At 54.3% G+C, this 26,360-nt stretch overlaps 3 protein-coding genes across 8 annotated transcripts in view; 2 read left to right on the top strand and 1 right to left on the bottom strand.

Annotated features, from left to right (window-relative positions):
• Positions 1-20,616, top strand: part of HEMK1 (HemK methyltransferase family member 1) — a 33,901-nt gene extending 13,285 nt beyond the window's left edge. For 2 of the 3 annotated variants that reach the window (XM_032649677.1, XM_032649674.1), the window contains exons 11-12: positions 14,252-14,389; positions 20,479-20,616. In XM_032649677.1, coding sequence (XP_032505568.1) covers positions 14,252-14,345 — 94 coding nt within the window. In that variant the 3' untranslated portion in view covers positions 14,346-14,389; positions 20,479-20,616. Of the gene's footprint in view, positions 1-7,876; positions 7,980-14,251; positions 14,390-20,478 lie in introns of those variants that run through there. The other variant, XM_032649676.1, reaches the window with a different exon arrangement.
• MAPKAPK3 (MAPK activated protein kinase 3) overlaps positions 19,422-26,360 on the top strand; it is a 39,245-nt gene continuing 32,306 nt past the window's right edge. The window contains exons 1-2 of one of the 4 annotated variants that reach the window (XM_032649670.1): positions 19,422-20,629; positions 20,949-21,111. In XM_032649670.1, the coding sequence (XP_032505561.1) occupies positions 20,449-20,629; positions 20,949-21,111 (344 nt within the window). In that variant the 5' untranslated portion in view covers positions 19,422-20,448. The remainder of the gene's footprint in view (positions 20,630-20,948; positions 21,112-26,360) is intronic. The other 3 variants (XM_032649669.1, XM_032649667.1, XM_032649666.1) reach the window with 3 other exon arrangements.
• On the bottom strand, positions 20,331-25,839 carry CISH (cytokine inducible SH2 containing protein). The gene is made up of 3 exons (XM_032649681.1): positions 25,170-25,839; positions 22,176-22,396; positions 20,331-21,936 (listed from the first exon to the last, which is right to left on the bottom strand). Exons 1-3 carry the CDS (start codon positions 25,187-25,189, stop codon positions 21,413-21,415), a joined length of 765 nt encoding a protein of 254 aa, XP_032505572.1. The 5' UTR covers positions 25,190-25,839; the 3' UTR covers positions 20,331-21,412.

Genomic DNA, 26,360 nt, shown 5'->3' with positions numbered 1-26,360 from the left:
AGTAAATGTCCACCAGTAAGCCAACAGTGTATGTGTTTTCTAGAATGGAGCTGGAATTTCCCATGTGGCTCACATTGTACCTGACAGCAGCTCTCACATATTCTGGTCAGCAGGGAGAAGAAGCTATGAGGGCTTAGCCTCCCACCCGAGCCAGGCAGCAGTTCAAGTTGAGCCATAGCCGCTTCTTGGGCTACAGTGCACCTGATCTCTGCACAGTGGCCACGCCGAGTACAGGCCGTCCTTTCTGCAGCAGGGGCAGGCGCCAGGTTTCCTGGAGCTCTGGGCCCCGGTCAGCCCCCAGCCAGCCCCCAGCCAGCATTGGCCAGAACAGCAGCCTGATCCCCCCCTCATGATCCCCCAGTCCTAGGACAGGCCATCTGGGCAGGGATTGGGACTGGTAAAGCAATCTTCTCCCTCCTGTAGTAGACAGAATAATGGCCCCAAAGATGCCCATGTCCTAATCCCATAAACCTGTGAATTTGTTACCTTACATGGCAAAAGGAACTTTGCAGATTTAAGGATTTTGAGATGGAAAGATTATCCTGGGTTATTCAGGTGGGCTCAATATAATCACAGGGGTCCTTATGAGAGGGAGGCAGGAGTGTCAGAGAAGGGGATGTGATGGTGGAAGCAGAGGTCAAAGCGATGCCATTGCTGGAGGAAGGACCATGAGCCACGGAATACAGATGGCCTCTAGAAGCTGGAAGAGGCAAGGGAATGGATTCTTCCCTAGAGCCTTAAGAAAGAATGCCAGCTTGCCTATATCTTGATTTTAGCCTCTTAAAACTGATTTTGGATTTCTGACTTCCAGAACTGTAAGATGATACATTTGTGTTGTTTAAAAACACTAAATTTGTGGTCATTTTGTTGTAGCAGCAATAGGATGCTGTTAACGGATTTTGGTACCCGAAGTGAAGTGCTGCTCTAACAAATACCTAAAAATGGAAGTGGCTTTGGAATTGGAATTTGGAAATAGGCAGAGATTGAAAGATTTTGAGGTGCATGATAGATTGCTTTGAACACTTTTCCTCTGAGCAGTGAGGTGGGTGGGGATGGGGGTGGGAAACCCTTCACAACCTGGAGACCTGAGCTGCCCAGGCTCCCTAGAGCTGACCCTTTCTTGGAGTGAGAGACTAGAAGATTGCCCAGGGTGGGACCCAGAGAAGCTGGCCCAGGCACTGGGAGCTGTGGGGAATGGAACTGGGATTAGGGGGAGAGAGCAAAGCTGGCCTCCATGGTCTATCTCCAGTGGTATGGGGGCCACCCAGGCCCTCAGAGGGGACCTCAGAGACTGGATCCGAGCCTGGTCCTGACTCCCATGGAGTCACGTGGCTGACCCAGCACCCCTGGAGTGTGTGATAATGAACAGGGTGTGAGGGTGAGCAGGTACTGTGCCTGAAATGAGTGCAGCAGCCCCCGACTCCAAGGTGATCCCTCCATGTAAGCCATGGAGGTTTGGCTCCTTCCAGCCCCCAGGCAGTGCCCAGCTCCTGCTACAAGCCTGTGCTGGGCTGTGTGGCTGGGCTAGAAGTGGGTCATTCCTAGGATTCTCAGCTTCATAATCCCCAGAGCTGAAGTGGCTACCTGGAACCTTCAGCCCTATCCCTGATGTCAGCCATATTAGCCCAACTACAGCCTTGGGTGTGCGGACAGATCTGGGTCTCATTTGAAGCCCTGATGGTAGTTGTGAGGAGAGCAGGGGTTCCTCTTTTCATCCCTCCCTGAGAGAACTGGTTATGCACCCTGCCAAGGAACCTTTAGCATCTTTGGCCTCATAACCAGGAATCCGATGTGTAAGAGCTTCAAATTCTGGGACCACTCCCCTTCCAAGACACTCTTGTCAATCATCCTATAGGGAAACAGTGAGGAAAAGCCAATTTTACAGTTCACAGAGTAGGAGAGGCAAGGGAAGCTTACGTCAGCCTCACTGGGAGCCCTGGACTGAGCTGGCTTCCACCTGGCCTTGTCCATGACTGAGCGGAGAGGTGAGGTGGCTCAGAGCAGCTCTGCCCAGCGGAAGGCAGGCCTTGTCTGGTCGCTTCTTCTCAGAGGCTGGGGTCTCTCTCAGAGACTTCGCCTTTCAGAGCGAGGGATGCCACTGTATTGCCCCCTGCTGTGCTGGGTCTATAGCCCTCTCCTGGGGCATGCATCTAGGGGAATGGAGGGGTCAGGTTTCCCAGCCTACTGAGCCCCAGGAGCAGATTATTGGGACTTGAAGCACCCACAAAGATCCTTGTGTGCAAATGAGAACATTAAGGCTCAGCAGGCCAGGGCTGGGGCTCAAACCCAGGTCTCTTCTCTGCCTCCCAGCCTCCAGCCCTTTATCAGCTGCAGACCCCCAACCTGCCTTGCTTTCCAGGTATAGTCTTGTCTGCCATTCCTGGGAGTCAGTGTGAGGCCAAGCTATGTGGGCGAGTAGAGTGAACCCCGAGCTAGAGCTGCTTGGGCCTTGTTTGCCCTCAGACCTTGCAGCTGAGTGAAGTATCTGGGCAGCCCCCTGGGCCTTCCTCCTCCTCCTCCATCTCCTTGCCATCATTTCTTGAGCTCCTGCTGGGCACTAGGCCCCAAGCAGCTGCTTTACATTTATTGGTGTGAATCCTCACACAACCCCACAGACTGGGTTTTTAATCATCTCCATGATGAGGAAACCAAGGTTCAGCAGGGTGCAGTCACGGATCAGGTCTCACCGCTGGATTGGAAGGGAGGGTGAGGCCACCATTGGTGCCCATTTGACTGGTCAGAGACTGAGGTCAGCATAGCTAGGTCCTGGGCTGCCCCCTGCAGAGCTTAGTGCAGCGGTCCACCTGGGCCTATGGATCCTCAGAGCAGGAACAGGGGTTGCCAGGGTTGTTCCCAGAGGGCTTTCCAGAAGCCCAGTGCCTACCCTGGTGGGCCCTTCTCCTGAGGTGTGTGCAGCATAGGCTCAGGCCTCTGTCTCCCAAGCCCTACTATGTGCCAGGCCCTGGGGAGATGATACCAGTCAGAAGAACTTGTAAAATATGGAGATTGAATGGTGCACCCTGAACCAAGTGCTTCTGGGATTATCTTATTCACTCTCAAGACATCCCATAAGGCAAAGTCAGTGAACCCTCCCATTTTACAGACGAGGAAACTAAAACTGGGAAAGGCTAAGGAATCTGCTTATATGCTGGCTGAACTGGGATTCCAGTGCAAGCCTAATGACCCAGGGCCTGAGGCCTTGGTCATCACACCTGACTTGAAGAGGGTAGGGTGCAGGACAGGGATAGAGCAGGCCCAGAGTGAGGAAGGACAGTCTGGGCAAAAGCCTGGATGCCTGGAGGCACGTGGAGAGGACTATGTTGTGGTGAGGTGGTGGTGGGTGCCTTTGGATGAGCTCTGAATGCATTTCTGGGTACCAGAGCCTAATTTAAGGGTCTCAGGGTGAGTTACAGGGTCAGGTAGGCATTGAGGATATTCTCTAGCTGCCAGGAAGAGGGGACTGGGGCAGGAGGCTGCAACTGGGCCAGGATCTAGAGGCTGCTAGGGGCTATAGCAGTGGCATATAGCAACAGGCCTTCTGGAAGAGAACCAACTCACATCCATTGCTGAGGGATTGGATGTAGGGTGGGGGGTGGCCAGGACCACGATAGGACCCAGGGCTCTGACTGGAACCTGGGGGCCCTGGAGCCACCCTGAACTGGGCACTGGGGTACTAGGGACAGACAGCTTGAGAGAGTGGGGTGCCCTCAGACCATCCCATAGGCAGTGTCAGGGGCAGTGGACAGGGGTGTCTGGAGATCCAAATGTGACCATGTGGGGACATAACCTAGAGGCAGCGCTTTAGATGGAGTTGTGAAGACCACCCTCCCAGGCCTGAGCTCTGTCAACAACAGTAACTGGGCATCTCCATGTGTAATGGTGCCCCGTGCCACACACACTTTGTCATAAATCCTCTGTCTGCACATGAGGGGAGTCTTCAAGCAACTGAGACTTAACCTGTGCAACATCACACAAGCAGGAAGTAGCCATGCTGGGCTTTGAACCCAGTCCTCTGACATCCCAGCTGGAAGGGGAGTGAGCAGGCCACAGAGGCCAGCTGCAGCCCGGGCCCGGATACCCAGCTGGGGTGCCCCCAGGGCTGACATGGGCTTCCAGGGCAAAGAGGAAAGTGGTGAGTCAAACAGAAAGCACTAGATGTGGAGTGAGCTTCCTCCCCTCCCAGCTGCCCCTGGTGCCAAACTTTCACACCCCACAGCAGAGGAGCGCGTGGGGGAGGGGAGGGCAGTGAAAGTGGCTGCTGCTGAAAGGAGGCTCTGATGTACTCCGGATGTGGGGTGGGACTGACAGACACCCAGACTCTGGTTCCCTGCTGACAGGTGGGTGAGGAAAGTGAGTTCCCTCGCAGCATAAGGAAGTGTAAAGCCTGCCGTATCAGGCGGGATGTTTCAGGTCCCCAGGCCTGGGAGGTTCTGGGAGAGGGTGCAGGTGGATGTGCCTAAAACCCTTCTTGAAGGCATTCCCACAGCTCAAGAACTGACCAGGGCTCCCCACTCTCTGCTTGCACAGAAATCCTCTGTCTCTTGTCATTCTGCCCAGCCCTCCTGCCCAGAGCCCTAGAGTTTGTTCTTTCAAACCAAGTTTCACGTGGAACTCAACTATGTAGTTTTTAAAAGATAAAAGCATCATTTTAAACATAAATGTATTTTATAAGTTCAAATTCTCAACACTTTCTTAGCATTAAGTCCATCAAGGTGAACAGCGATGAGCACTGACGTTTGAACTGGGGGCTAGGATGGGAGTTGCAGTCTTATGTCAGCCTCAGCGTTCAGTGTCTTTTCAGTGTTTGGTTTTGGTGGCACAGGACCAAATGACCCCACCAAGTGATTCTCACAGATAAGTGGTTACAAATGGTAGCATGTTTCTGAAGGGCCCCTTGCAGTCTCTTTCATTTGCAGGGACAGCAGGAGAAGGCTCATGTCCAGCTCAGCCCAAACCTGGGTCTCTGGACACATGGGTAGGATTCTAACGTATCATAGTTTGGTGTTGTGCCCATTTGAGTGTGTGTGTGCTTTTTAAAACTGGGCTTTTTCCAATAGTTAAAAATATGAACGAAAGAGGGAAAGAGAGGGGGGAAAAAGGAAAGGAGGACGGGAAGGGAGGGCAAGGAGAAAGAAGGAACTCACATGGGGCATCTGAGGATGCCTTCACTCAGGTTCTTGGTGAGGGCAGCCTCTGTCTCTTCTGGGAAGCCCACCCTGACTGCTCCACCCCTACCTGTCCAGGAGGTTCCAGTGCCTCCTCTCATTCAGCATCTGTCTCAGCAAGTGAATCTGGGCCACATACTTCTGAAAAGTCTCAGGAGTCCATGACTCCCTCCTGGCTCTGGTGTGGACTTTCCACTCAGTCCCTGGTTCTGGGGCAGGGAAGAAGGTCCCAAGGAGGGGACAGGGACTAGGGGCTTCCCCAGGCCCTATGTGGGATCTCTAGGGGTGGGAGGACTGGGGAACCCAGTGCCCCTGAGAGCCTGGGGTTTCTGTACCTTCATTTCTGGGAACTTGCTATACTTAAGGAAGAGAGAAATGAGAAGCAAAACCCTAGGGCCCCAGCACCACCAACCCCCCTTCCTGTCTTCCTTCCGCTGAGTCATAGCCAAGAGCCCAGCACCTCTGCCTCCTTTGGGGTCATCTGGGTGGGGTGGAATTCAGAGTTGTGTGAGGACACAGCATCTGGACAAGTCCTCTTTTCCTGCCAATATCTGTGAGGGACCCAGACTTGCTGAGGCCTGAAGCTACCTCCCAAGTTTGGAGAATGGGTGACTGAGGTCCTTAGTGTCCTGTCTCTCCCCCATCCCCAGCCCCACTGTTCACCTGCAAGCACTGAGCACCAACTGTAAGCCAGGTAGGGTGGTTCAGATGGGGCCCTGTCCTTGAGGAGCTCATGGATTTGGACATGGACGACTCATGACTGGCTGGGTCCTTAGGCTTGCTCTGGTCAGCAGTAGGGAGGCAGGCCACATCACACATGCCCATCATAGAGACCTGCACACCCCTACACAGGTACCCATAGATATGTGCATGTGCACAGGTGTGGGACTTGAGCATGTGGGTCCATGTCCATGATCACAGGTGTGTCCACGCAGGGCTTCCATTGGATGGGGGAGCTCCAGGCTCTGGGAACCAATTCAGGACCTTGTGTGTGTGGCCTCTGTGAGAGGCCCCAGGTTGCTGAGGGCCGAGGCTGCCTTCCATACTTGGAGAAGGGGCGACTGAGGTTCTTATGAGGTATCACCCTCTCTTGGAGGCCCAGCTACTGTCTCTGAGTTATGGGAGCCCATGGGAGCTTGAGTACTGTGCCCCCATTTCATGGAAAGGAAAGCTGAAGCCCAGAGAGGGCCCATGACTTGCCCAGTGTAACACAGCAAGTTAGGGGAGATCTGGGAGGGGAATGGGCCAGACCTGGGCACCTGTCCACATCCCTGACCTTTCTGGCCTGGCATTTGGGGCTTGGCAATCCCCGATGACCACACTGCATCAAACTCTGGGTTGATTCTCCCAGAAAACCCACCTAGGGACCAACCACAGGGTTCTCCCAAGCCTTGCCATTCCTAGGAATTTCCCCCACACTACACCTTTAGGCTGTCCTAGCTGCCTGGAACGCCCTCTCTCTCTCTCAATCAATCTCTGTCTGTCTCTCTCTGATTCTGCAAATAAAATCCAAACTTCCAAATTCTGTTTAAATGGTTTCTATACCTTCTTTGACCCCCTGGAACTTTCCCCTGCCTCTAGCATCCCTCAGCCTCTGTCCCCCTCACTCCCACCCATTTTGCACCTACCTACTAAACATAAAATTGACCCCTAGAGCCCTAGGCTGGGTGTGAAGGGTCCTTTGAGGCTGAGACAGTGAAAGCCATACTCAGGCCAGCCCAGCCCTCCAGACTTTGCCAGGCACTGGGGTGGGCCCTGGAGCTAGGAGAGGAAACCGCACCTCTGCTAGGCCTCACCATCTGCCCCCAACTCTGCTCCTTCCCTGAAGGCCCAGAAGCCTGGAGCACTGTACTCTAGGCAAGATTGATCCCTCGGAGTTTACCATTCCAGCTTTTGTTTATTCCCCCACACCCTGAGTACCCCTCAACTGGGGGCTAGGCCTGTGTTTGGTGGGGTGGAGGGTGGGGGTTGAACAAAGAGTAGAGAAGCTTCAGATTTGTTGGGTGCCGCCCTTTCATTAAATGGCCCTGGACAGAGCTGTCTGCTCCTTTCCAGAGCTCTTCCCTTCCACTTGGTCTCAGGAGGCGGGCAGGGAGTCTGCCTTTGCCCCATGAGGCAGTGAGCCCCATCACTGCCTGGCTATCCCCTCACTCCCCTACACCCCTAACTGGGAGCCTAAGATTAATTGTCAGGCCTACCCTTGGTGCTAGAGTATGAAGGAAAAATTGACAGACACTGCCCATAAGGAGTTCATAGCCTAGTGGAGGACAGAGGCAAGTAAACAGGTCCTTATCCTTGGCCCATGTGGCATGCATTTGATCACTGTGTGCTCGGCACTGTGCCAGGCACTGGCCATGGGCAGTATTCAGATAAGGCCCCCCTTGCATGGGGCATATCCCTTCCCACTTAGGTTTCCACACAGCAGTTACAGTGCTCAGCTTGAGGCTTTCTCTATGGCAAAGGCCAGCTTGGTAGGTGAAATAGGCAGGGAGTTCACCCCCTGGAGCAGCCCTTAGCCAATGAATAGTGGGAGTTGGTGGATACACATCCCAGCTTCCTTACCTCTCGGGTAGGACAACCCTGATGTGTGTTCTACACTATCTCTCAACCGAGGACTGACCTCAGTTGCCCACAGAGAGAGCACACTCATTAACACACCTGCTTTGGCTTCCTTTCCTTCCCTGTCTCACTTCCCCTGTCCTCTATGTCAGGAACTGGGAAGGCTCTGAGATTTCACCCAACTCACAAGCTAACAAGTTGTCATATTCCCGAGGATGTTGGCAGAAGACACAGATTCCTGCTTGAGAAACAAAGGTCAGTTTACTTTCCACAGTAGCAGTAGACAGAGTATCAGCATTTTCTTGTACCACTTCCCTGAACCCCAATTCCTGCAGAGTGACCCAATAAGGGCCAGATGATGCCTGTGTGTGCAGTGGGTTGACAGGAGAGGAACCCTGAGATCAGGGAACCCAAATCTTTTATAATAGACTATAAACAAACCTGCCCACCCTTCACTCCAGAGGCAGATATTATCTTTATTATACTGGACAATAAATCTGCCTTTTTCCCTGGAGGGAGACGCTATCTCTATCTTCTAAGGCTGTTCACTGGAATAATCACCCTTGAAAGTATTGTTTGGAACAAGGGCAGTCAGTGCCTCTACCAGCAAGTGTACAGAAATGGGAGACAACCAGGAAAAATTGCCTCCCTATCCTCTACTGGTGCTTCTTGACATGACCTCTGAAATAAGCTGTTTGTGTTTGGATCCTTGTCCCTGAGCCTGCCTCTGGGGGAAACCCTCCAAGACTGGGAAGATGACACTAAATGGGCAGTAATGGATTTCTGGTGTGGCTCTCATTTCTCCAGACCTGTCCTGTAAGTAGTGCAGAGGAGCCACATGAAGGAAGAAGTTTCCTTACCCAGAATTGATACTGTTGTGACTCTTAGGGAGGTGCTCTAAAAGACTCTTAGGGTGTCATTTTTTCATGTTTAAATATTTAGTCCATCTAGAATTATTGAGATTTCCCTGTGTGAGGTAGACATTGGACTTCATTCTTTTCCCAAATCAATATCAATTATTGGATTGATACTGGATCAATATCATTTATTGGAAATTGTGCCTGGTCTGTCACCACTCTCTTCTAAGCTGCTTGGAGGCTGTTATTTAGAATGTATCACAAGCACACAAATGATCAATTCACAATAAATGGACTAAAGAACACATGGGCATCACCATCACTGGGGATTTGACACTCAGCGGTGGCACAATGTGAGACAAACCCAACACCCACTCGTGATGACACCATTCAGACCCCAGGGAAATGGAGGGAGGCTGTGAACCAGCCTTAGAGTTCACAGGGGATTTGAACACGAATTGGGAAGGTTTCTTTCTATAAAAATATTTAACAGTTAATAAAAATTTCAAAAAGTTGAATAAAATTTTAGTTTAAATCTTTTTGACTTAAATTTTTATATCAGTTCATTATAACTTATAGTTTGTATTTTGCCTTTTAATTTTACTAATTTTGATTATTTAAAAAATAACTTTTTGGAATGTATTTTAAATACCTCCAATTTCTAATATTTTAAATTTAATTCATATTTTTGTGCTCTTTGAATATAATATTTATTTTAGTCTTTTAAATCATTATTGCCAATAGAATAGTAATTATGTGAAAATCTTGACTATAACAACATAATCAATAGTTTTACTGGAATCAAAGCAAGAACAGTGAATGTTACAGAATAAGTATATGATACCTTATGAATTAGGCATGTCTTTATCTTCTTACTCACTTGGTATCAGTGAACACCTGAACATAAGCAATAATCATTAAATTGAATCATCTTTGATATCTGACTTTCTGATATTTTTATGACTTTCAGACATACAAAAACCACAGATTTACAGATTTTTTATTGTTATGAAAGTTTACTTGCTGAGTAGGAGGATAGCACGTGTTTTATTAGCAGTTTGTAGCTTGACTTATGATTTTAAATATTTAGATTCTGTAGTGTGGGCCTCCGTTTGTCCTTTTGCCCGGAGCACTGCAAATGTCAGGGCCTGTGCTCCAGTGGGAAGAGCAGATGTGTCCATAGTTCTTCCTGTTGCAATAAGGGCCAAAGAAAGAGTGCTTCTGGGGCTCTTGTCTACTTGGGCCTATGGTCAAGGGGGAGCCAGAGGGGTGGATTGGGACCAGGGAGGAGACCCCAAGGAGAAAAATCACCAAACATATTTACTCCTCACCATGATTCTGTAAGGTAAGAAGTCATGACTGGCTCAAGTCATGCAGAGTGCCTGGCTCTGGAGCCACCTATATAGAGCAGGGCACCAGTGTCCTCTGCAAACCCAGTATGTGCCACCTAGCAGCTCTTCCCACTCAGGTCGGGTGGTTCCAGGTCCAGTCCTCCCATGGTATCTTCCCAGTCAAGGCCAGCCTGACCTGGGTGCAGGCGCCAGGGCTGCTAAGTGGTGGAGAATGCAGCACTACACTGCCAGCTGCCTCAGGTAGCCCCAGAGAACCAGCACTCCAAAGCACAAGCGTGATGGTGAACTATGTCCCTAGGGTGCCCCACCATCTTCCTGCAGGGGTCAAAGGGCCTCTCTGTCACAACCCTGCCTCACAGCCCCCGCCTGGGCACTGAGTCTCAGCCCTTCTCAACCCCAGGACTGGCCTCTGGAGGATGGGCTGGGGGCCCCATCTCTGTGCCATGTCGGGGGTGGGTGGGTAGCAGGCTTGGAGCTGTGCTCAGTGAGAGCCAAGGAGTGACCTGAGGGCATGAGGGGAGAGGCAAATCCCTGCCCACACCTCTGTCCAGCCTTAGCCAGGGAGCGTTCTCCATTCTTCTGAGGGCAAACAGGTCCTGAGTGGTTAAAAGACTGCCCCAAGGTCACCCAGCTAGAGAGGGAGGCCCTTACTTCCCCTCTGTGCCTGTCTAGACATGCCCCCCAGCACCCCTTCAAGACCCCTGCTGTCCCCAGGACCCTGTGATGGGAACACTCATGGCTACTCCCTCAAAGTGTGACTAGGTCCCAATCCAGTCCCAGAACCAGGTCACAACCTGCACAGCCGTCCTGGGGGCCCTGCAGCTTCTCCTCTTCATCCTCTAAGTAGGGAAACTGAGTCTCCAACAGGCCAGATGTGTGCTCAAGACTGCACAGCTGGGCACTGGTGCTAGGACCATACCAGGTGGCCTGATCCTGAGGCTGGGACCTGTACCCCAGCTGTGGGGCAGGAATCTGAGGGGAAAGACCCTCTAGGAAAAGACTGGCCTGAAGGAGAGACAGAAGTCCTGGCCAGAGGTTTCCCATTCATCAGCAAGGGACCCAGTGAGCAGGGCCTGCCACTGCTGATCCCACCTTGCTCGCCCTCCTCCTTCCCCTTAGCCTTCGTAGCCCTCACTGCTCACCAGCCTGGGCAGTACAATTGCACCTAACATCCCACTTTCACCTGTGCCCCCTCACCCACCTATTGCCCCTCCTCCCAGGCATGCACGCACCGCTTTTTCCCTATTGTTTCTGGTTGTCCACTCTGTGCCTATCCCTGGGCTGGATGCTGGGTACCGCAGAGGTTGTGCCAGACCTGAGCCTGTCCTGGCAGAGCCCTTAGAGGGACCCTGCACTCAGTGCTGACAGAGGGGAGTCTAAGGAGGCACCCACAGTCAGGGAGGGCTTCCTGGAGGCAAGGACCCCAGCTGTGGCCTCAGCACCCCCTCCCCCTCACCTAGGTCACTGCCCCTCCTGTGAGCCTCTCTCTGTGGAGCGGCCAGCGGGTTCCAGGAAGCGTCCCCTCGCTCTGCAGTGCCGATTCCAAGAACCGCGGCTCCTGGCAGCACTTGCTCAGGATCCTTTCCTAGAACATAGGCCTCGCCCCACCCAGGCTGCTGGGGTCTCATTGGGCAGCTGGCAAAGGGAATGAAGGAGGGAGTGTCCTGGGCGGGGTCCTCTGTAGAGTCCAGACGCTGGGAGGTGGGCCTAGGCTGTCAGCGTGGAGAGGGTGGCCACACTAGGGTGGGGGGACAGGAGGTCAATGTGTGTGAAGGCACTTTGACTCCCAGTCAGCTAGGGGGTGGGGTAGGCCCAATGAGCTCAGCTCACAGCCTCCCTACACATACAGGAGGCTCACCCCTTGGACCCAGAACTTGGGCTCAGCTTGCTACACTCCATCCTCGAACCCCCGACCCCCGTCCCAGGGTCCCATCTCATAGGCAAATGGCACAAGCCTTACTCTGGCCTCAGAGCAGGCCTTCATCAGATAACCTCCAGAGGTATAGGCCAGGGGACAGGAGTGGCAGGTTCTGAGCAGTGAAGGGGGGATGGGACAGTTGGTCCTTGGAAGGACATGACACCTGTATTATTAATCTTATAATTTCACCTTGCCTGATTATGATGGAGGAAGTCACCCCATCCAACACCCTCAGCAAGGTGGGTGGGGGTTGGGGGTGACAGGCCCTGATTCATGGGCAAGGACAGGGCCTAACTTCCTTCAAGGTCACTGGGCCTCCCACTCTGGGGCGTGTCCTCCACCCCTGCCACCTCTGAGCTGGCACCAGGCCTGCCCGCCCGTCTGGGACCTGCCAGATCATGTTGAGCAACCAGTTCCTGAGAAGCGTTGAAGGCTGTTTGGTTTAAAATTAACTCCCCGCTACCCCTCCCTGCAGGCCTCCTCTGAGTTCTTGGAAGAGGCGCTCTGCTCTTTCTTCCTGGGAAGAGGCCTCTAGCCACAGCTGCTGCGATTCCAGCAAAAATACCTCACCCAGGGTGGGGGTGGGGGGTGCCCATTCCACACCTTCTCTGCCCTCTAGTTCTCTGCCCTCTGTACGGCCCAGGGATACTCCTGGAGCCTAGCATGCCCCAGTTCATCCACTGAGACCCAGAGGAGAAAGGGGGTGACTGTCAGGGTGCTAAGAGCAGGTGCTACTGCCCCAAAGCCCACAGCTCCTCATTCAGGCACCTGCTGGCTCTGAAGAGAAAAAGGGCTATAGAGACCCAGTCTGAGCACCTCTGGGGTAGAGAGAGTATGAGCTGATCACACTGACAGCAAACCCAGGACTTTGGTCTACTTTAAGACACGTATGGCTCAGAGAGATAAAGCAATCTGCCCAGGGTCACCCAGCTTTGCCTGCCTAAGCTCAGCCTGCCCACTAGATGCCAGGCTGACAACACTGACCTCGCAAGGATGCCCAGAGGCCAGACCCCGCAGGCACTCACACTGGCATTAGAGCTCTCTTTTTCTCTTACCCACACTCCTCTAACTGCTCCGGAAACCCATCTCCTGGATAAGCCTTCATTTTATAGTGTTTCCTTGGGCTCCATGTTTCTATGGTTTTGGAGAAAAGGTTTCCTGAGAACCTGCTCTCCTAACAACTCCTCCTACCATGGCCATCTACCCAAAGGAGCTGAGAAATACAAAGGAATGTTGGCCAAGTGGAAAGGTCAACACACACACACACACACACACACACACACACACACACACACACACATTGATGTTGCTCAGAAGTAGGGCTGGTGGGGGTGGGGAGGGGAGATGTGCTTCTTAGGAGAAGGCTGAGAGGCGAGAAGCACTTTTAAAAACAAAGCTTTGGCCCAACCCAAACTATGAGTGAAGTCCTCACCTCTGATGGAGGAGGAGCCCGGCTCTGGTGACAGGAAGGGCCCAGTCTGGCTCATCGGCGCTGGGTGTGGGGAGTCCCTGGAACAGGACTGTGCCTGGGGAGCATTTGCTGGGTGCCACTCCCCTTCCAGCCACACCATCAGAGTGTGGATCTCCCTAGTGGGGACTGTGCAGTGAAACAGTCCTAGAGGACTGCCTGGAGGAGTTGTGGCCATCCCAAGTTCTCTCAGCCCTCAGAGGCCACTTCTTGCACTCTGGGCCCTGCCTGCTTCAACCAGGCCTGAGTCATGGAAGCAACTGCCTTTCCATTGAGCATAAAGCTTTGGCCACACAAAAAGGCTCCTCCTGCTTTGGGCCTGCCACATCTCCTGCTCAGAGATGAGCATCAGCTTCTACTCACCCCGTATTCCCCCAAAACTAGGCATAGCCACTCTCCAACCACCCTGTGGCAGGGCACTTCCACTATCTCTGTTAGACAGATGGGGAAACTGGGATTTCCCTGGCAGTCCAGTGGTTAAGACTCTGTGCTTCCAATGCAGGGGACGTGGGTTCGACCCCTGGTCAGGGAACTAAGATACCACATGCCATGCGGAGTGGACAAAAAAAAAAAAAAAAAAAAAAAAGCTCTTGGCTGTTTGCGCTCCAAGGAGGAGCTGTGGAGGAGGCAGCTGCTTGGCTGGGGAAAGAGGGAGCCAGAGCCCACCTCACCTGCAATTCAGCAAAAAAAAGACATGGGGAAACTGAGGCTCCAAGAAGCTAAACCATTCGCTTGAGATCCTACAGTGATTTTGGAGGCTCTGAAATTTGAACTCTGCCTGAGTTCTTTCCACTTGGCTAATTTGCCTCTTCAAAGACATCCCCAGGAGACTTTCATGGGAAGCATGGTGTGTATGTGTGTGAGAGAGAGAAATTTAGTCAAAGAATGGCTGTTTTGAATTTGTTATGGAAAGTATGTTTTCTCCTCCCCAGGCTGAAGAGACCTGGGAAAACTCAGGCTCCAGGGAGATTCCCTAGGATGCAGTGGGTGCCCAACACAGGCATGAATAAATGCAGGAGAAGTTAAGGAAGACTTCTCAGAAAAGGAGCATTTGAGTTGGACTTTGAAGGGTGAGTAAGAGTTTGCCCTGGCACAACTGAGGAAGAGGACATTCCAGGATGAATGATATCCTGGTATGTGGAGGGCTGTTTGGAGGGAAGCAGAATGAAATGGCTTGTTGGCAGTTTGGGAATCCATGTCTTGGAGCCTGGGGTAAGGCACAAGCAAGATATGAGGGGAGCCTGTGAATATCACTAAATGAGGAAGGCAGGACAAGTTTGGGTTTGCAAGCCCCTCACTCTGGAGATGGTGGTAGGGCTGAGGGAGCCAGTGAGGAGGCCATCAGGATGGTCCATTCAGGTTGGTGAGTGATGGTAAGGCTAGATCTGGGCAAGGCAGCCATGGAGAGCAGCAGGAGAGCAGCTTGAGAAGGACCAGGGGCAAGGTAGACAGACGTGGAGATCAACAGGTAGGGGGCACATGTGGGGGTTGTGGAGGCAAGATGGGGGGAGAGTGGAGGCATGTCTAGGGGACAGTGAAGAGTCCAGGTCTGGACAGGGGGAGTCTGGAGGGCCTTGAACCAGGCTGGCCATGTTCCTAGTCAGAAGGCAGCAGACTCAAGTTCAAGAGTTCTAGGGTGAGGGGGACAGGCCCTGACCTGGGATTCAAAGCCCTGGGCTCCAGCCCTGTATGGCCACTTCCTCTCTGGGTGACTGTGGACAAGCTAGCCTGACTCTCTGGGTCTCAGGCTTGCAGCTTTGAAATGGGACAGACCCAGAGGTGCTACCCAGCTCACCTCCCTCACCTGTGACTCACCTCTGAGGGCACAGACCACTGAGGGCGTGGAAAGTAACAGGCCTGAGGGAGACCCATCCTCCAGGTGTGGACAAGGGTAGCAGATGGCCTAGTCTCTACTGGAGCTGCAAGGGAAGTTGCTAGAAGGTTAGGCTGGTCTAGCCTCCACCCCAGCCCATGCAGAGACCAGACAAAGGGTCTATTCACCATGATTGGAACCCAAGGCCTTGGTTGGCAAATGATGCCTGAAGGTGGAGGGCTGGGCTGGCAGGGCAGCATCAAAGCTAGTGGGGTGAGGGGCTGCTTATAGCTCCAGGGAGTTCCAGCCAGCTCCCCTGTAGCTCCCATGGGGACCTCAGGGGACATCAGTACCTGTCCGGGGACTTCCCTGGTGGTCCAGTGGTAGAGAATTCGCCTTCCAATGCATGGGACCCGGGTTTGATCCCTGGTGGGGGAACTAAGATCCCACGTGCCATGGGGCAACTAAGCCCACATGCCACAACTACTGAGCCTGTGCGCCTCAACTAGAGAGCCCACGTGCCGCAACTACACAGCCCACGCACTCTGGAGCCTGCGCGCCACAACTACACAGCCCACGTGCCCCGGAGGCTGTGCGCTACAACTAGAGAGAAGCCTGTGAGCTGCAACGAAGAGCCCGCGTGCCGCAATGATGATCCCACATACTGCAATTAAGACTCGACGCAGCCTAAAAAAAAAAACCCTGCCCTGCCCACCTCTCAAATGGGATTAAAACAAGGGACAAGGAATAGTTACAGTGACAGCTGCAGCAGCTGCCAGGTTGAACCCTCAGGCTCTCCTCAGTATCAACTTATAAATCCTCCTGGGCCCCCCATGTCCCCTCTGAGAGACGTGCTGTCACTCTCCCCATTTCATAGCTAAGGAATCTTATGAGGTTCAGTGAGGTTGAGGGAAACAGCCCCCCCCCAAACCAAGTGTACAGCACATAATCCAGACTGGAGGGGAGGTGGGGGTAAAACCAGGGTTGGAGGGAAATGCTAGCCAGGAGTAAACCTCCAGGGACCTCCTGTCTTAAGTATCAGATGTGGGAGCCCCAGCCTGCTGCCCCAGAGTGACCATTGGAATGGCCCCTTGGGTGGTGGCTGTGCAGCCTGCCTAAGCTAGGGAGGGGGCCCATACCCTGCAGTTGGCGTGGGGAGGACACCTTCACCAGGAGAGGCTGTTGAATTTCTGGCAAAGCTCCAACCTGCTTTATATTAAAACTGGTCTAACAGGTTGGTATGAAAGGGCTGCCCAGGCCTGTGCAGGCTCCACTTCTCCTGAAGAAAGAGGGCCTTTGTGAGGTCCCAGAATCCTCCTGCCTTCTTGATTAGGGCTTATTTCAGGCTCTTGGCTCCTCTGTTTCACTGTGGAGCTGTGCTGGGTGGGAGGGTTCCCATCTGAGAGTGGAGCCAGCCTGGCCATGTCCCCAGACCTGTTCAGACCCATGTTTGCCCTTGATCCAGCAAGATTTGCTCAGTTGGCAGATTAGAAGCTGGGCCCAGGTGCAGAGACCCCGATGGTTCAGGGCGTGTTAGGACATTCGGTGATCACGGGTGAAGCCTCCCAGCAGACCTCTCGTTGACTGACAAGAGAAACCTGAATGGCCTAGTGGCATCTCTGTCCCAGAATTTTTCCAGAGGGGCATCGTGAGTCCGAGGATGGACACCATGTAGGATCAATCTGCAAACCCATTTCCTTGTGGCCTGACAGAATCCTCTAGGGCAGTCCCCAGCCCCCCTCTTCCAAAAAGCCTTCCTGAATTGCCTGGCCTTCTACATGTCCCCAGTGCCTTGTGAGGGCCAAGGCCTTAGCATGCCAGCCCCTGGGAGGCAGAGCAGAGCAGCAGTTTATACAAACGAGGTCTTGAGTCAGGGTTTGAACCCCGGCCCTGCCCCTCACAAGTTGTGTGACCCTGAAAAAGCCACCACCTCTCTCTGAGTCTTACCTCTTCTGCTGTAAATGGGGACCTCTGCTGGTGTGCAAGGCTGCAGTGAGAACTTAATGGGGCACGAACCGCACCCAGGATCACCTTGCCTCCTCTGCTCTCCACCACACCCTACTCCTCCATATCCCATACCTCTCAACCTCCTTCTGGCCTCTGGCCCCCAGGCCCTTGTGGGGCCATCCCCCCCACCCCCAGCTGACAGGTTCACTCCTTAGAACTGAGCACTAGATCATAGCTTGTCCCTGCTAAACACTGAAGGGGCGCTGCACCGCACCAGAGCACAATCCATGTGCACCCTCTGCCCTCTCCACCCGTCCTCTGTCTCCTCAGCCCTCCTGGGCAGCCAGCCATCTTCTGGTCACACCAGGTTTGTTCCTGCCTCAGGGCCATTGCACTGCAGCTCCTTCCACCTGGGATGTCCTTCTCTAAGTTGTCTGCATAGCCAGTTCCTGCTCTTTGCTCGGGTGTCCAGGCTCAGTGCCACCCTGCTCCAGAGCTTTCCCCGACCCTCTCTTTGGCAGCAGTGTCCCCACACCCAAAGCACTTTCTTCCCCGCCTCCTGCTTTGCTTTCATTTCACTCTCAAAACTCATCCTGAGTGCCCATTTGTTTACTTGTTCATCTCTCGCCTACCAGCCCATGAGTCCCACAAGGATGGGGAGTGTGTCCATCTTATTCCCTGCTGTGTCCCCAGGGCCCAAATGGAGTCTGGCCCAGTTTGTGCCCAAAGAGCACGTGTGCTGGTGAAGGACTTAATTGGTAAAGGGTTACCATCAGTTATTGTTTGTATGTTGTGCAGGGTCCTGTGCGCCCTCCAGTCAGCTCCTTTCTTCCTCCTCCGTCAGTGCTGGTAGGTGTGCTCCTTTCACCAGCCCAGAACCACCCAGGGGTGATTGCAGTGACCAGAGGATTTTCAGCATCTGTTAGGCTGGGTCTCTGACTTGGGTCTGGGGCCCGATGACATGCTCTCCACTGATCCTGTTCTAACTAGGCGTCACTCACTCCCTTGGTAGGGAAACATGAAAATAAGATTGAAGCAGATTGGGACTTCCCTGGCGGTCCAGTGGTTAAGACTCCGTGCTTCCAAGGCAGGGGCTGTGAGTTCGATCCCTAGTTGGGGAACTAAGATCCCACCTGCTGCGCGGTGCAGCCAAAAAAAAAAAAAAAAAAAAAAAAAGATTGAAGCAGAAAAGTATCAGGGGTCAGAAGTAGCTGTAGGCCCTCCTCAGGCAAGAGCTGGACCTTGGCTTGGGCTGAGGCGACGGGGAATGGGATAGGACCCTTTTGATCAGGCCAGTGGCTCCAGAGACCTTAGCAGGCAGGAACACGAGGGGACAAAGCCAGCATCCAAGAACAACTCACCTGAAAGCTGCCCCCCTACCCCAGCTGCCCGCCTTCGCCACCTCATGTAGCAGTGCAGGGGCAGGTGGGCAGTCAGGACCCCTCAGGCTTAGCTCTGCTCTGTGCCTCACCTCCTCAGCCAGTCCCTTGCCCCCTCTGGGCCTCAGTTTCCTCATCTGTGAAATATGGGTAATATTTAGACCTACTCCCAGGGTTGTGGTGAGCATTACATGAGGTGCAAAGCCCTTGTCTGTTGCCAGCACCCGGTGGGCACCCTGAGACGTGTCCCCTCTGTGGACAACAAAGGGCTTCCTCCTGCTCCAGCACTTTCTGTCTGGGTCATGGTACCAGGTGGTGAAGAGCCTGCCTTTGGCCCTTCTGTGTCTGCTACCCACCCACTGGGTGACTCAGATCTCGGGGTGGAGCAGACAGAGGGGTCACCTCAGGTATTTTGGGAGTCATCAAGGGGCTGGGATCCAGGCTGAAACAATGAGGAACTGCAGACATCCCTGGCAGGGTCATGGTGACCTGGAGGAGGTGTTTGTTGGGCCCTGCAGCCAGCAATGGAGAAGGCACCAGGCGGGACCCGTGGGCCTGGGCACCACCCCGATAAAGACAGCCCTCACCCACTTCTTGCTCACTCTCACCCAACATCAGCTCCATTCTTTCCCACAACTATCTCCGTGCCCCCAAGGTTCTGTGCCTCCATAGTTCTTGATTTATTTTTTTTGCGATACGCCGGCCTCTCACTGTTGTGGCCTCTCCTGTTGCGGAGCACAGGCTCCGGACGCGCAGGCTCAGCGGCCATGGCTCACGGGCCCAGCCGCTCCGCGGCATGTGGGATCTTCCCCGACCGGGGCACGAACCCGCGTCCCCTGCATCGGCAGGCGGACTCTCAACCACTGCACCACCAGGGAAGCCCCATAGTTCTTGATTTTTATCCTTTCCTGCCTCCTCCTCATCATCAACATTGTCACTCCTCACACCTTCCTGCCTTCAATCTGCCGACATTTGCCTCTTCTAATCTGCAGCTTTTAATTGTCTAAGAGCTAAGAAGATAGAAAGGTTAGAACTGTTTCTAAAATAAGGGTTAAAGGCTATGAATGAGGTTCACAGGAGCATTCCTGTGAGTTACTCAAGTAAAGGTGCAGAAAATTTCAGGACATAGTGGGATTCCAGGCGCTGAAGTGCTCCAAAGGCAGACCATCAGATGATGGAGAGCGTTTTCATTTTAATTGCTTTTTCACCTACTTCTGATATGCAGGACCCTGAGTGAGAGAGTACCCAAACCCCAATCAGCCTAGACCAGAGCCCCATTAGCCCCATCCCAGGCCAGACCCTGCCAGCTTACGGGCCACTATCCACAACTCAACTGTTCCACCCCACTGCACAGAATGACCCTTCCCCAGGCCTCCTTGTGGTCAGGAATATAAGCTTCCAGTCATGCCCTGGTGCCTTTGCATGCCCTGTACCTTCTCCTTGGAATGACTGGCCCTGACTTCTCTGATTGTTGGTCTCCTCATCTCAAAAGACGCTGCCCCCAGGAGTAGTCCACAGTCCCCATCCCCCTAATATTCTCCACTTTCAATCTTTAATTGACATCACTTACACATCTCTCCGACCTGGTGCTCCTCTGCCACCACCCCCCACGTGACACTGGGCAGTGACCCTGCAGGCAATCCAACTGGCCTTCATCTCCTGCATCCCACCCTCCAAGGGGAAAATAGGGAATGAGTGGAGAAAGGCTTCTCGCTATCCCCTCCACTCTTTACTGGGTGCCCTAGCAGGGCCTGCTCTGCCACATAGGTCTCTGGGCCTCTGCTGACCCAGATGTAAAGTGGGGGATAATGATAGTAAGATCAAAGGGGACAAACTGTGTACAACTCAAAAGAGGCCCCACTGAGGGCTCCATAAATGAAAGGTACAATTTTATTGTCATTACAGAAAAATCAGTGAAAAAAAAATGACTACCAAACTGTGGGTTTTTTTTTTTTTTTAGAAATAATTATTTTATAAAGTCTTATCAGATATGTATTTTCTTTCCCTCTTTCATGTGCAGGCACCTTCCTGGGCAGGAAGCAGACCCATCAGAGGTGGAGTGGCAGCCCTCAAACTACCATGCCCCTCCCTGACACAGCACCCACACTCATGCAGGGCCTGTGCCCCAGCGAGACCAGCTCTGTGCAGACAGGGCTCTGCTCTGCAAGGGGGTGAGTAGCAGGCTCTGCAAGGCGTTAACACTTTGGCTCTCTTTTCTTGTTTATTCACCCATCCTCCCTCCCAAAACAGGGCTGGAGGCAGAAGAGGGTGGACACTTTCACAGGTGGGTGGGTCAGCGCCAGGACACCCAGGACTGCCTTGGGTCCAGCAACACATCTCAGGAAGAGGCTCTCGGCTGGGAGGATCCAGAGAAACTGAGGCAGGGCTGGGGTCTCTGGAGCACTCAGGGCTCAGGCAGAGAGGTGGGGTTGGCTCTCCAACCCAAGGAGAATAAATAAATAAATACTATATAACTGTGCCGTCCCCCAGCCTGGCCTGCTCCCGCAGAAGGGGACTGTCAGTGTCAACCTCAGTTCCTCTGGCTGCCATCCCCCCTGAGACAGAGGCTGGCTGAAAGGAGGGGGCCTGCCCCACCCTGTGGACTGAGAAACCAGGGCCAGCCAAGTCTACGCAGTTCAGGAGGCCACAGCAGGTGAGTTGGGGCCTGGGCCCAGCCCACAGGGTGAGACGAGGTCCTGCCAGTCCCCTCTTCTGTCACATGGCCCACCACAATGGAGCCACATGGGAGCTGGGGGCGCTGACCTCCAAGTCGTGTGACACTCCTCCCTACCCCTCACCCCCAGCCTTGTTCCTGCAGACCCTTCCTGGTCCAGCTGCCAGATGCATGTGGCACCAGGAGGACTGGAGGAGGGATAGTGGGAGCCCAAGTCCAGCTGGAGCCGGTGTCCCCTCCAGGGTCTGGCTGGGTGAGGCTAGGCGGTTGCTTGGCTGGGTCAGAGCTGGAAGGGGTACTGTCGGAGGTAGTCAGCCATGCGCCGGGGTAGTGGCAGGCAGTCCACATCGGCCACCAGACGGTTGATGACGAGGCGGCACAGGTGCTGCAGGCTTCGGGTGCTGCTTTTGCGCACAAAGGGCTGCACCAGTTTTAGGTGTACAGCAGTAGCAGGCAGTGCTGGGTCACCAGGTGCATCTTCCTTAGGGGTAGGCAGGGCTTGGGTGGTTGCAAGGTCAGGACTGTCACTTCGGGTATCTGCAGCACAGGAGGCCACATAGTGCTGCACAAGGCTGACCACATCTGGGAAGGCCAGGATGCGCGGCCTGGACAGGCAGTTGGAGTCCAGGCGGAAGCTGGAGTCGGCGTACTCAATGCGCACGTTGGTGGGGCCACGGGTGGTTTTGACCGACAATGTGAACAGGTAGCTGGGGTGGGTGCTGTCACGTACTAGGAATGTGCCCTCTGGCATCTTCTGCAGGTGTTGCCGGGCCTCACTGGCCGTAATGGAACCCCAGTACCAGCCTAGGCAAGTGGAGAGGGGGCTAAGAGACTGGTCACAGTGGAAATTAGTTGGGTGCACCAACCCAGGGCAAGGCAGGGCTCAGCCTCTCTCTTCACATCTCCCTGGGGAGTGCTGTACCCCTTCTCTCCCATCAGACTCTTCTGGCCAGAGCCATGCCTCTCAAATTAGACACAACAGGCAGAGCTAAACTTTCCCCATCAGACTTCAGGACAAGTCCTGCCTCCCTCCTCAGACTCACCAGATTCCCGAAGGTATGAGAAGGTCTTGGCTATGCACAGGAGATCTTCTTCGGGGTCCAGCACCTTGGGCTCACCCTCTGGCTGGGCTGGGGACTCCTCTGCTGCTTCCTCCAGGAAGGCGCCAGCAGGTAAAGGCTGCATAGCTGGTTCGGGCAGCTCCAGGGACTGGGCCCACAGGGGCCGCTGCCCGATCTGCTCCACAGCCAGCAAAGGACAAGGTCTAGAAAGAGGTGGATGGGCGCTGAGTGGAGGTCCTGTGCTCTCCCCATTTCCAGAGATCCCCTCTGCCCCAGACTGGCTATGTGACCTCTGGCCAGTCTATCTCACTATGAGTCCTAGTTTCCCCTCTGCCCACCCACGGGCTCAATGAGACCAGTACCCCACCTCCCACTTGTCATCACAAAAGGCCCCTTGATTACTTCCCCCACATATGAACCCTCTTCTGAAAGAGACTTCTCCACCCTCCTGCATTTATTAAACAGTAATTACAGTCATCTCTCAGTATCCGCGGGTGATTGGTTCTGGGAGCCCCCGTGGATACGAAAATCTGCGGAGGCTGAAGTCCCTTATATGAATGGCGTAGCCCAGTGAATACTTTGGGCCCTCCATATCCATGGGTTTCGCATCTGCAGATACGAAGGGTCAACTGTAATCTCTCTATTTTGCACCAACCAAATACACTTCATTCTCTATAGGCATCTCTAGCTCACAGTGGCCAGTTGGTGTTCTCACCACACTGACAGGATCCAGTACAAAGAGGCTTCACAGTGGTGCCCTCCTGGCAGTGGTGGGCCAATTAAATGGCACTTGTCCTGGTTGAGCCGAGGGATTGGTCACATGCTACCTCCCCATAAATAGGAGTATCTGTCAGAGGGACCTAGGTCCACACTGGCCAGGGCTTAGGGGCTGGAATAATATCCCCAAACAGGTCAGACACCCATCCTGTTCTCTCCTCCTCCCAGCTGAGGGTATAGGATAGACAGTGGCCTCTAAAGGCACTGACAAGTCCCACCTCCCATAAATATGAGCTCCCACCAAAGGGCAGGGTACTCATCCCACATTCCAGATCCTACCCTGACGAGCCTGCCCTACGAGGCACTATGATCTTATACAAACACTGTTCTTCACTAGGCGTCAGTTTCCCCTCCTCCTCAATGAGGGGTCCTACTAGCCCAGACAGTGAGGGGTTCGGTCACACCATATTTTCAGATGGCTAGAGTTGGGTTGCTGAACTGGCCCCAATCTGAGCAGTAGCTTCCCTTTAGGGGAAGCCCACCCAGCATGGTGATCCTGGGGCTTCCTGGGATTGAGGGGCATGGCCCTGGTTCCCAAGGAAGAGACTGCTGGTCCTCTCCCACTCATCACAAAATAAACCCTCGGGTCTTGGGTCTGGTTCTCCGCTGGCCTCAAGACACCAAATAATGAAACCCTGGGCCCTACACTAAAGGAGACCTCATAACCCAAAGTCATAAAAGCAAAGAATGTTAGGGGGAAGTCAGGGCCTGCCTGTTCCTGAGCTGAGTCTGCCAGGCTAAAGGAAGGAGTAGCGGGGAAGGCACCGCAGGCTGAGATGATGGTATGGGTAAACACTGACAGGTACTGCTTATGAGGCAGGAAGAGGTGGGCAGGAACCGGCAGCAGGAGTCAGGCAGAGGAACCAGATCTGACAGTGTAAGTTATACAGTGTAGGTTGTAGGTGACTCTTAGAAGATTTTAACAAATCAGGGGCCCGTGACCACTCAAGAGAAGGGGCCATAAGACCCTAGCATACCACAGCCTGCTAATACTTTTCCACCCCTACCCTGGCTGTACTACGGGAGCTCTGGAATCCCTGTTGGGGAGCTAGAGGCTGAGTTTCAAGGAACTGGTTGATGGCCTGCCTGCTGGAACCCAGAGCTCAGCTCAGGCCCAGGAGCCTTCTAGGAGTATGGGAGGTGTCATTGTCGTGGCAGTGGCTGTTATGTTCCAGGTGTGGGTGGCCAGTATGTGTGTGTGCCTGCTGTGGAGCCCAGCCTGTGAGTTCTGCCTGGGCACATAAGCCAATGAGGCAAACTCAGCCCTGAGCGGGGATCCCTCAGCAAAGCTGACAACCCATACCTACAATTGGGAATCCCTGCACCCTACCTCAGGAGGGCACCAGCTGGTCTGTGGCTGTGTGTGTGTGTGTAGGTCTTAAAAATCTTGCTTTCCCTGCTGTGGAGCACCCATTCACATCTTCTTTCATTCTCCCTGGAACTTTCTGAGCTCCTGTCAGATCAGTTTGGAGAGCATCAGACCCTTGGTTGAAGGGGATCCTGAGGCTCTGGCCAGAAGGAATGTGCCAAGAATGCTCAGCTGAGGCCAAGACTCTGTCTTATCAGTCCCCATCCCACCCCCACATTTTGGGAAACTTGGAGAAGGGAGGCAGGAGCCAAGGTCCTTCTCACATTGGGATCCCATTTTGGGCTGAGAGGAGGGCTGAGGACATTGTGGGGGTACCTCAGGCAGGACTGGGCCAAACCTAGGCTCTCCCAACAGCTGCTTGTTCAGCAGGTGCCAACCAGGGGAGAGGCAAGGATCTCAGGCTGGCTTCCCAAGAACAGCCTAATTGCTAGCCGAGGCAGGAGAGTGTATGACAGGACAGAGAAGGGCAGGGGCTGGCCCAAGGTCACAGTAGACTGTTGGGCCGGCAGGCTAGGATAGAGCGCTCCGGGCCCAGACGGCTAGGCAGGTGAGCCACGCCTTGGAGAACGCGCTGCCTGAGGCGTCTACCTTCTCCCACGCTTAGCCCACCCTGTTTCTCCTGTCGCCAGCCAACCCCCAGTTTCCCTACCCACAGTGCCAGTAGAGGTGGTGACGATGTTGTCACCCTTCCCTGTTGTCTCTCTCGAGGTCTTTCCGCGCTCGATCATTTCCGACCGGTCAAGCCCTCTTAATGCTCGGCAGCTAGCACGAGGCCAGTACTCTGCCGCGTGCCGGCGCAGAGCTGGGCGGGGGCGGAGAGCCGCGCTTACCCCTGAACGCAGAGGACCATGTCACGGCAGCGGCAGCGGCTGCTCCGGAGCTGGGGCTCGGCCTGACGGCGGCTGCTGGAGGGAGCCAGTGGGCGCGGGTCGCGCTCGCAAGGCAGGCTCCTGGGGCGCACGAGCGGCGGGTCGGGACTGAGAGGTGGCGGCGCGGTCCGGCCGGGAGGGCGCGTGGGGCGGGCCGGGAGGGCGGGGCGAGCAGCCTAATCTTTTGTCCTCTGTGTCCCAGCCCTTCCCGGAAGCGACGTCTTCCTAGAACCGCCGGCTGTGCGGCCGGGCGGGGAGGGGTGCAGGCGAGGGAGTCGGTTCCCTGGTCTGCGGCCGAGGGCCGCTAAAGGAAACACCTTTGACAGATTTCCAAGAACTTTCCAGGAAAATGGGGCGGGGCTCCGCGCGCCGACCAATCGCAGCGCAGGAGGTGCAGCCGAATGGTCACGCAGGGCCAATTACAGCGCTTGGACCCGAGGCTGACGTGACCAAGCCGGGTTGAGAGTGACCTAGAGAACATTAGGGAAAGTCCAGGTTGAAGAGGGCTAGGGAGGGGCAGGTGCTCTACCTACCGGAGCCCAGATTTCTTTCGGGCACTCCGCTTCGTTGGGAACAGGCCCCCTTATCTCTCTGTAGAACCGGTGGCAGCACGAGCGCGCGGTCACCGGCCTGTCCGCCCAGCTAGCGGCTCCTCCAAGGCGGTCTGTCTGGTGTGCGGGGGCCCCCTGTGGGCTGCACTTGGACCCCTGGACTCTGTTTCCGGGGAGGTGGGTGGCAAAGGGTGTGGTTTGGAGAGGGACATTAGGGGAGGGAAGGGGTACAGAGGGAGTACTCAGATACGTGCAGCTTCACGGGGGTCAAGCCTGCGGCCACCACAGCCAAGAGGATCCAGGCGAGAACGTTTTCACTGAGAGTTGGGGGAGAAGGCACCATCCCAACCTTTGCACCAGGCAGGGCCATCCAGTCTCGGCCCCAGCCTGTCCTCTGGCCGGCCCTCCAATCAGGGAAGAAATGACTACCGACTTGAGGGGCAGGCAGGCCCTCAGCTCACCCCACAGGACAGTTCACATGTGTCTCTGGGTTGGTGGGTTCCCTAAAAATGTGGGAGAGAGACCTGGAGCTCCAAACACCCAGAGATAAACTGAAGATGGGGGGTAACGGTAGAGAGAAGGATCAGTGACACCCCCTCCC

Source organism: Phocoena sinus, chromosome 11 (assembly GCF_008692025.1).
Source record: "Phocoena sinus isolate mPhoSin1 chromosome 11, mPhoSin1.pri, whole genome shotgun sequence".
NCBI lineage: Eukaryota > Metazoa > Chordata > Mammalia > Artiodactyla > Phocoenidae > Phocoena > Phocoena sinus.
The sequence above is the reverse complement of the archived record's forward strand: the minus strand, read 5'-3'. Positions and strand labels throughout refer to the sequence as shown.

Coding starts and splice junctions, on each gene's coding strand:
- CISH (XM_032649681.1), bottom strand. CDS start 25,189: ATGGTCCTCTGCGTTCAGGG. Junction 22,397..25,169: donor ATGGTCCTCTGCGTTCAGGG/GTAAGCGCGGCT, acceptor ACCTCTTTCTAG/ACCTTGTCCTTTGCTGGCTG. Junction 21,937..22,175: donor CTCATACCTTCGGGAATCTG/GTGAGTCTGAGG, acceptor CCACTTGCCTAG/GCTGGTACTGGGGTTCCATT.